General features: G+C 46.6%; 1 protein-coding gene and 1 long non-coding RNA gene across 2 annotated transcripts in view; one reads left to right on the top strand and one right to left on the bottom strand.

Annotated features, from left to right (window-relative positions):
* The window catches only part of pafah1b3, a 7,919-nt gene extending 3,623 nt beyond the window's left edge, over positions 1-4,296 (top strand). The window contains exons 3-5 of the mRNA XM_020526022.2: positions 972-1,088; positions 2,906-3,028; positions 3,211-4,296. Of these exons, the coding sequence (XP_020381611.2) occupies positions 972-1,088; positions 2,906-3,028; positions 3,211-3,489 (519 nt within the window). The 3' untranslated portion in view covers positions 3,490-4,296. The remainder of the gene's footprint in view (positions 1-971; positions 1,089-2,905; positions 3,029-3,210) is intronic.
* Positions 4,208-9,484, bottom strand: LOC125487949. The gene is made up of 3 exons (XR_007266166.1): positions 9,257-9,484; positions 8,308-8,419; positions 4,208-5,171 (listed from the first exon to the last, which is right to left on the bottom strand). It is a non-coding gene; the product is annotated as an uncharacterized LOC125487949 (long non-coding RNA).
* Between the last annotated feature and the right edge of the window lie 36 nt (positions 9,485-9,520).

The raw sequence follows: 9,520 nt of genomic DNA, 5'->3' as shown, positions 1-9,520 counted from the left end.
TCCATCACTTTCACGCTTTCCCCCGTCATGCTTTCTCGGTCTCTATCATCACCTCCATGTCTTTCTTTCACTTGCTCTCTCACTCCTCTCTCTCTTTCTCTGTCTCACTCCCTCCTCGTGTCCCTCTCTGTGTCTCTTTCATTGCACGTCCCCCCCCCCCCCCCCCCCGCAGTCACTCTCCTGCTCTCTTCCCATGTCCACGCCATGCCTCTCCCTCTCGCTCACTCTGTCTACATGTCCCTCTCCATTGCCCAGACTCATTCCTGCTCTCTTCCTAATAGAGTCACGGAATCACACAAGACTGGAGATGCCCTTTGGCTGATTGAACTACAGTGTCTGAATAACACCGTCTAAACTACTCTAAATCCACACAAGTCCCACCTTCCCATACTAGGCCCACAGTCTTGAATGTTGTCATCCAAGTACTTCTTAAATATTGTGAGGTTCCCACCTCAGCAACCTTCCCAGTCAGTGAATTGCAGTCCCATCACCTCTGGGTGAGAAACCTATTTCCTCTAATGCCCTCTAAACCACCTTCCTCTCACTTATAATATTATGCCTCCTTATTATGGACTATTTGACTAAGAGAAGAGCTGTCTTCTATTCACCCTATTCTCGCCCCTTCTTATCTTCTGCCTGTTTATCAGATCCCCTTCAACCTTCTCTGCTCCAAAGATGATAACCCGATCTTATTCAGCCTCTATTCATAGCTAAACTGTTCCATACCAGCTAGTAAATCTCTTCACACCGGTCTCCAATCACACAGTCTCCAAACACCTTCCTTCCTCAATGTCTCCTTGCACACTCACACCTACTCTGTCTCTCTCTGTGATGCTCTGTCTCTCTCCATGTTTCTCCCACTCCCGTGTCTATCTCTCCCTCTCGCACCCCCGTCTCACGGCCACCCCCTGTCTATCTCTGTCTCTCACTCTCAGTCTCACTGCCTTTTTTGACCTTCTGTCTCTGCTCAGATCTGGCGTCAGTTATTTTCCCCGCTCCATGCCCTGAATTTTGGAATTGGTGGTGACGCGACCCAGAACGTTCTGTGGAGACTTCAACATGGGGAACTGGAGAATATCAAACCCAAGGTAAGATTGATAGAGATTGTCAGAGTGAAGGGGACAGAATGGCAGGGATAGAGAGTATCAATAATTCAAGGGACAAAGTAACACTGTCCCTCAGACCATTAAGTGGGAGTGATCAGTTCACCTCTTTTATTGATGTTGAATTGGGCACTAAATTTCCCACGAGGACCAGCAAGCTGCCTGCCCACACAATACCCCTCCTCTTGCCCGTCCCCTTCTAGTCATCTTGCTGCAGCTTCCTCAACACACACACTCTTGTGATGGTGCTGTGGCTTTAAGAAGTTATTTTGTCCTGTCTTGTTTTAAAGAAAGGTTTTCAGACACCTCTGTCTGAACTGTCTACTTGGAAAGCCAGCTAACATAAACAGCTTGTGAGGCCTTGGGTTTTTCTTTTTTACTTAGAACAATAGAAGCAGCCTGGCTGGGTGTGGCCAGCTCTCTCAGAATTAGGATTTCAATTTTGTTTTTAGTTTTTCGGTTGACCTTTAAGCAGTTGGAGTCCCAACAGAGCGGAATTTGCTGGAGCTTTGAAGAAGTAGAAACTATATTTTCCCTCTCTCGGTTACAGCTAGAAGCTGGGGTTTCTCTCTGCTGTTGGGATACCTGTGAGAGAAATCTGTTTCTCTGAATTTGCCTTTTTGCCAAGGAATGTGTTTATGGGATGTTACTATATTGGGACAGTTAATTAGTAATAGTTTCTGTATCTATTATTTGGTTAAGTTTTTCAGTAGAGCTAAGTTATTCTAAATTCCTCTTTCTTTTGTTGTATTTTAACTACAGTGTTTAAATAAATTGTGTTCTGCTTAGCATCAAGTGGTTTGACCAATCGCATTGTATCTGAAACACGCACTTCACATCTACCTTTTAAAGTAATAAAAAGTCAGGGTCTAGGCTACCTTCTTAAAATATCTTGAGGGGGTCTGGTCTAGTCCAGAAGACACTGAATCAAAGGAGAGAAGAGACAGTTTGATGTTTTAACTTATTGTGCTAAAGACAGCACTTCCTCCGTCCTGGCCTTGCCTGTGTATGTTTCGCAGGTTAATGGTTCTGAACAGTGAACATTCATGTTACATTGCTCCAACAATCCTCCTGATGTATCTCTCTCTCTGTCTGTGGAGTAATAACCTCACAGTAATGATGCCTTACTCCAGTGTAGCACGCAGGAATTGTTGAAAAATAATCCTGTTTATTTACACTACCCATGCGCCTCATGATTTTATAAACCTCTACAAGGTGGCAGCTTCGATGCACCAGTGAAAATAGCCCCAGTTTATTCGGCTTCTCCCTTTAGCTCACCAGACCCTCCAATCCCAGCAACATTCTTGTAAATCTTTTCTGAACTCTTTGATGTTTAACAACATCTTTCCTATAGCATGGAAACAAGAGTTGCACACAGTGTTCAAAAAGTGGCCCTAACCAATGTCCTGTACAGCTGCAACATGACCCTCCCAACTCCTATACTCAACGCACTGACCAATAAAGGTAAGTGTACCAAACGCCTGCTTCACCGCCCTGTCTACCTGCGACTCCACTTTCAAGGAACTATGAACTTGCACCCCCAAGGTCTCTTTGTTCAGTAATACTCATCAGGATCTTACCATTAAGTATGTAAGACCTGCCCTGATTTGTCTTTTCCAAAATGCAGCCCTTCAGATTTGTGTAAATTAAACTCCATCTGCCACTCCTTGGCCCATTGGCCCGCCTGATATCTTATCTGTCCACTGACCTCCCATTTTGGTTGTCATCTGCAAACTTGCTAACCGTTCTGTGTCCGCGCGTGCATGTGTGCCACCCTGACTACTGGGTGACTGTCTTTGCAGGTCATCGTGCTGTGGGTGGGCACCAACAATCACGGCCACACGGCGGAGCAGGTGGCAGGGGGCATTGAGGCCATCGTTCACCTCGTGATTCAGCGGCAGCCTCGGGCCAAGATCGTCATTCTGGTGAGGGCGAGGAGGCGGTGGGGGGGAAGCAGCATGGGCACGGGCGAAGCTGGTGGCTGTGTGGCGTCAATGTTCCTGCCCTCGGTACCTGTCTTAGACTACATACCCATCCCCTGTCCTGGGCGCTGCTCCGGTCTCTGCTATCAGCCACGTCTCCTGATGCCTGCCTTTGCCTGTTCCAGGGTCTGTTACCCCGGGGGAAGGACCCGAATCCACTGCGGGTGAAGAATGCTCTGGTGAACGAGCTGGTGAAAGGCATGGTGGAGAACATCAGCAACGCTTCCTTCCTGGACGTGGACCCAGGCTTCGTGAACTCTGATGGCACCATCAGCCACAATGACATGTATGACTACTTGCACTTGACGCGCCACGCTTACAGCAGTGTCTGCCAACTCATCCATGCTCGGGTACAGCAGCTGCTGGGTGAGGCTTCCTCTGAACCCCCTAATCCGGGCATCTGATTGCTGGAGGCTGCCACTGTCAACCTGGGCACACTGCTGTGCGGATCCCGCAGCAGAGAGAGGGCCCGCGGGGAGACAGGTCACACAGTGAGATGACCAAACTTGAAAGGGCTATGCTTGGACTGACTCCCTCCATGACCCACCAACCGAACCCGACCTCTCTCATTCTCTCCCTCTATCTCTCTCTCATTCTCTTGTGGTATCCCATTCACTCTCTCATTCTTTCTGTCATTTGTGCGGTCTCCTGCCCGCGCTCTCTCTCTCACACTCACACACACACCCTTGCCTGCACCCTCGTGCCCCTTCCCTCCCTCCCTCTCCCCTCGGGCGCACCATCCTGCTCTTCCCTCACTCTCACACTGACATCATTTCTGAAACCTGCTGATACCCCACCACAGGGATTAATCATGCAGAGTGGCTGAAGGACGAGTGTCAAGGCAGTGTGGACATAACATGTGACATTGAGTCTAGATGGGGGACAATGTGACTGTAAGCGCTCAGTGTGGGCAGAGAGAGAGCGAGAGTGTGTATGTGAGTGAAAAGATGTAGACATTCTTTCTCTTTCTCTGTGTGTGGGTGAAGCGAGAGAGAATGTTTCCGCGTGTGGATGAAGAGAGAGATCTAAAACCCTGATGTGAAATAATTTGGCAGTGCCTCAGAAACCAGGTCACACTGAGGAGAATAGGGGACTCTAGCACTGGGGCTTCCTGACTGGGAGTGAGTTCAAACCATAAAAGAGGACCATGTTCTATGGTTATACAGCGCACCGGTCCCACCAATAAAAGAAATGGTTGTGGTAACGTTAAACACTTGAGTCTTGTTTTGTTTCAGATTTCCAGTAGCTGGAATTTTATTTTTCCAAGTGGTGTTACAATCACGGAGTTGCACAGCACAGGAACAGATCCCTTCATCCAACTCATCCATGCCAATCAGATATCCTTAATTAACCTAGTCCCATTTCCCAGCATTTGACCCACATCCCTCTAAACCCTTCCCATTCATGAACCCATCCTGATGCCTTTTAAATGTTGTAATTGTACCAGCCTCCACCACTTTTTCAGAACTTCAGAGGAAGGGTCACCGGATCTGAAACATTAACTCTGATTTTCTCTTCACAGATGCCACCAGACCTGCTGAGCTTTTCCAGCAACTTCTGTTTTGTCTCTTAACTTGGTTACTTGGACCCTGGGATGACATGCATTTTATTGACCAATAAATTTTCGTTCTTTTCACAGTCACCTCTGACTGCTACTACTCCCAGTAATGAATGCGTGTTGTGCTTCTGAGAAACAGCTGTTTCAGGCAATATAACTGAGTTGTCACCATGAGGAGCTCTAAGTCATCTCTTTCGAAAGGACGGGTAAATTTAAAACCAAACATAGGGTTTTCCCCAGTCCTGCCGAAAATTACAATCGTTCTGATCTTACCTGTCTTACGGTACAATGTAAATGCACAGTCGAAACTAGGCATGCATCAGTTTATCTTTTCCCAACACCACTGTTGCGTCGCAGTGCCAGCGACCAGGGTTCAATTCCCGCCTTGGGAATTTGCACGTTCTCCCTGAATATTCCAGCTGAACCGTATCCTGGAGCTCAGAAACCTTCCTGGGTGAACGGCTTGGCTGTCGGATGCAACTGAAGAAAGGACGGGTCATGTTTTTGCTCCTAACGGCCAATGCTGGTCTACAAGAATACAGATTGGTTGGTGCAGCCTTGATTCAAGTCAACTTTAGGGAGCTACACACAGTCAGTGGGGTCAAGCTGCCCCCAGACATTCAGCTCTTTATGTGAGCAGAGAGCATGGGAAATCTCGGCTGCGGTACGGAAATTCGGGGACGGGTGGTGCTGCAGTGATTGTGTGGTAACCCGCACAGCAACTCGACACACCAGTTTAAATCTGGTGGGGGGGGGGTTTAAAATCCCATCTCTGTCACGGTGACCATGACAACCGCCTTCCAATTGTGGAAAAGAAAAGCTCATAGGGTTTGCTTCATGGAAGGCCTTACTCCATGGGGGAGTACTCATTGAAATGGCAGGACACTAGGAAGCTCAGAGGGATCATGGGAAGCTTGTCCACAGATCCCAGAAGGCAGCAGGGGAGGTTAATAGGGTGGCTCAGAAAGTATACGGGACACTTGCCTTTATCAGTTGTGATGTGGATGAAAAGAACACAGAGGTTATGTTGGAGCTGTACAGAACTTTAGTTAGATTGCAGCTGGAGGATCAGTTGAGAGGGTTGGCTTAGGAAGAGAGATTGAGTAGACTGGGACTATAAGAACGTAAGAACTAGGAGCAGGAGTAGGCCGTCTGGCCCTTCGAGCCTGCTCCGCCATTCGATAAGATCATGGCTGATCCTTTCGTGGACTCAGATCCACTTACCCGCGTTCTCACCGTATCCCTTAATACCTTTATTGTTCAAAAAAAACTACCTTTTTTTAAAAAACATTTACTGAAGTAGCGTCAACTACTTCACTGGGCAAGGAATTCCATAGATTACCAACCCTCTGGGTGAAGAAATTCCTTCTCAGTTCAGTCCTAAATCTGCTCCCTCTAATCTTGAGGCTATGCCCTCTTGTCCTAGCTTCACCTGCCAGTGGAAACATCCTCTCTACTTCTATCTTATCTATTCCCTTATCTACAGTCATTGGAATTTAGAAGAATGGGGGGAGGGTTTCGCGATCCTTTAGAAACATATAAAATTATGAAAGGAATTGATAAGAGAAGCAGGGAGGTTGTTTCCACTGGTGGGTGAAACTAGAACCAGGGGGCATAGCCTCAAAATAAGGGGGAGCAGATTTAGGACTGAGTGGGGAGGAACTCCTTCACCCAAAGGGATGTGAATCTGTGGAATTCCCTGCCCAGTGAAGCAGTTGAAGCTATGCTGTTGAATGTTTTTAAGACAAAGATAGATAGATTTTTGAACAGTAAAGGAATTAAAAGGGTTACGCTGAGCAGGAGGATCAGTGCATGGTTCGTCATGGTAGCGTGGACCTGAAGATCAAATCGCACGGTGAGTTGCCAAGTTGGATACAAAATTGGCTCTTCTCATGGAAGACAGAGGGTAGTTGTGGAGGACTGTTTTTCTGACTGGAGCTCTGTAACCAGTAGTGTTCTGCAAGGATCAGTGCTGGGACCTTCTGTTGTTTGTAATGTATAATGGATGAACACATTGGTCTGATTAGTAAATGTGCAGATGACACTGACTCCAGTACTGGAGAGAGAGCTGTCTCATTGGGACAGTCTTCATTTGAGTCTTAATGTTGGGACCAATGTCCTGGCAAATTATATAATCTGTGTCATTTTTATTTTTGCATTATGTAAAACTCTGGACTGAAACGAGAACATAAGAAATAGGAGCAGGAGTAGGCCATCAAGACTGCTCTGCCATTCAATAAGATCATGGCCAATCTTTCCATGGACTCAGCTCCACTTAACCGCCTGCTCAGCATAACCCTTTTAATTCCTTTACTGTTCAAAAATCTATCTACCTTTGTCTTAAAAACATTCAACAGCATAGCCTCAACTGCTTCACTGCGCAGGGAATTCCACAGATTCACATCCCTTTGTGTGAAGGAGTTCCTCCCCAACTCAGTCTTAAATCTGCTCCCCCTTATTTTGAGGCTATGCCCCCTGGTTCTAGTTTCACCCACCAGTGGAAACAATCTCCCTGCTTCTATCTTATCAATTCCCTTCATAATTTTATATGTTTCTAAAGGATCGCAACCCCACCCCACCATTCTTCTAAATTCCAATGACTATAGTCCCAGTCTACTCAATCTCTCCTCCTAAGCCAACCCTTTCACCTCCGGAATCAACCTGGTGAATGTCGTCTGCTACCCCTCCAGGACCCATACATCCTTTCTCAAGTAAGGAGACCAAAACTGTACACACTACTCCAGGTGTGGCCTCACCAGCACCCTGTACAGCTACAGCATAACCTCCCTGTTTTTAAACTCCATCCCTCTAGCAATGTAGAACAATAAAAGAAAGAACTGTTTTGTATACCAGGGATTTACAAGGATGGCGGCATGTTCTGAAAGTGAGGAAATCTGATTGAGAACCCTGCTTGTGTAGCTGTGGGCTCCAGCAACGTGCAGATGAACTGAAGGCCAGGGATTGTCTACAAATGAAGCTGCCTGATCCATGGGCTACGGACCAGTCATAGAGTCAAACAGCATGGAAACAGACTCTTCAGTCCAACCAGTCCATACCAAACATAATCCCAAACTAAACTAGTCCCACCTTCCTGCTCCTGGCCCATATCCCTCCAAACCTTTCCTGTTCATGTTCTTATCCAAATGTCTTTTAAACACTGTAACTGTACCCACATCCACCACTTCCTCAGGAAGTTCATTCCACACGCAAGTGACACTCTGTATAAAAAATTTGTCCCTCATGTCTTTTGTTTTAAATTTCTCTCTTACCTTGAAATCCCCCATCCTAGGGAAAGGACAACTACCATTAACTCAATCTATACCTCTCATGATTTTATAAACTTCTATAAGGTCACCTCTCAACCTCCTACGCTCCAGTGAAAAAGTCCCAGCCTATCCAGCCTTTCCTTATAACCCAAACCATCCACTCTTGGCAACATCCCAGAAAATCTCTTCTGAACTCTCTCTAGCTTAATAATAGCCTTCCTTTAGCAGGGCGACCAGAACTGGGTATAGTACTCCAGAAGAGACCTCACTAATGTCCTGTATACCCTCGACATGACTTCCCAACTCCTCTACTGAAAGGACTGTGCAACAAAGGCAAGCATGCAAATGCCTTCCTTATCACTGTCTATATGTGATGCAAACTTCAAAGAATTATGTACCTGTCCCTAGTTGCCCTTGAAAAGGTGGTGATGAGTTGCCTTCTTGAACCACTGCAATCCACTTTCTGCCTCCCAACAACCAGCTGTTTGGTTGACAGCTAAAAAGCTTGGGCTGTGAGCAAGACAGAGAGAAACTTGGTCAAACCAGAAGAGAAACCAGCACATCTACAGCAATCCGACAATACACAATCTATCAGTTTTCTGCAGTAAGCCACTTAAAACCTGAGGAAAACCCATCTGAGCTTTCCTTAAGATGCTGCAAGCTGCAGCTTTGAATTGTTTAATTCAGATTCCTTTCGTAAGTGAAGGAGCCAGTCTGTGTCTCCTGTAAACCAGCGAAAGCATCCAGGAAAACGTTGAGGATAAACCTTCAGATCAAGAGCAAGACGTGGCCCAACAGATCTTGTGAACAAAGACTGCTTTTCCAGTTCCTCCTCAGCCCATATATTTTTTCCTATTTGTTTTGTTGCTGGGGTCGGAGGGTTTGAGCCATAGGGAGAGGCTGAATAGACTGGGGCTATTTTCCCTGGAGCATCGGAGGCTGAGGAGTGACCCCATAGAGGTTTATAAAATCATGAGGGGCATGGATAGGGTGAAGAGTCAAGGTCTTTTCCCCAGGATAGGGGAGTCCAAAATTAAACTGAGAGGGGAAAGATTTAAAAGGGACCTAAGGGGCAACTTTTTCACACAGAGGGTGGTGCGTGTATGGAATGAGCTGCCAGAGGAAGTGGTGGAGGCTGGTACAATTACAACATTTAAAGGGCATCTGGATGGGTACATGAATAGGAAAGGTTTAAAGGGATATGGGCCAAATGTTGGCAAATGGAACTAGATTAATTTAGGATATCTGGTCGGCACGGACAAGTTGGACCAAAGGGTCTGTTTCCATGCTGTACAGCTCAATGACTCTTTATTCTTTCAAGAGACCACAACTGTACATGGTTCTCACCGAATCTGTGTGTAGCTGTAGGAGAGGGGAGAGGTCCGTCGATATTGGTCAGACCCGGTGAGGATGGAAGGAAGTTAGTGAACCAGAGAGGTATCTTCTCTAGGCCTTCAAACAGGGGGAAGGATGTAGCAGGACAGATTTACAATGATGTTCGACGGGTACAGACACGACAGTGAGATCTCAACTTGTCCCATCACAGTCTTGGACAGTAATGCCCTGAGTCACAGAACTGCCACAGTGCAGGAGGAGGGCTCTTCGGCTCAC

The sequence above is a fragment of the Rhincodon typus genome, chromosome 47 (genome assembly GCF_021869965.1).
Source record: "Rhincodon typus isolate 14 chromosome 47, sRhiTyp1.1, whole genome shotgun sequence".
NCBI classification, from domain to species: domain Eukaryota; kingdom Metazoa; phylum Chordata; class Chondrichthyes; order Orectolobiformes; family Rhincodontidae; genus Rhincodon; species Rhincodon typus.
The sequence above is the reverse complement of the archived record's forward strand: the minus strand, read 5'-3'. Positions and strand labels throughout refer to the sequence as shown.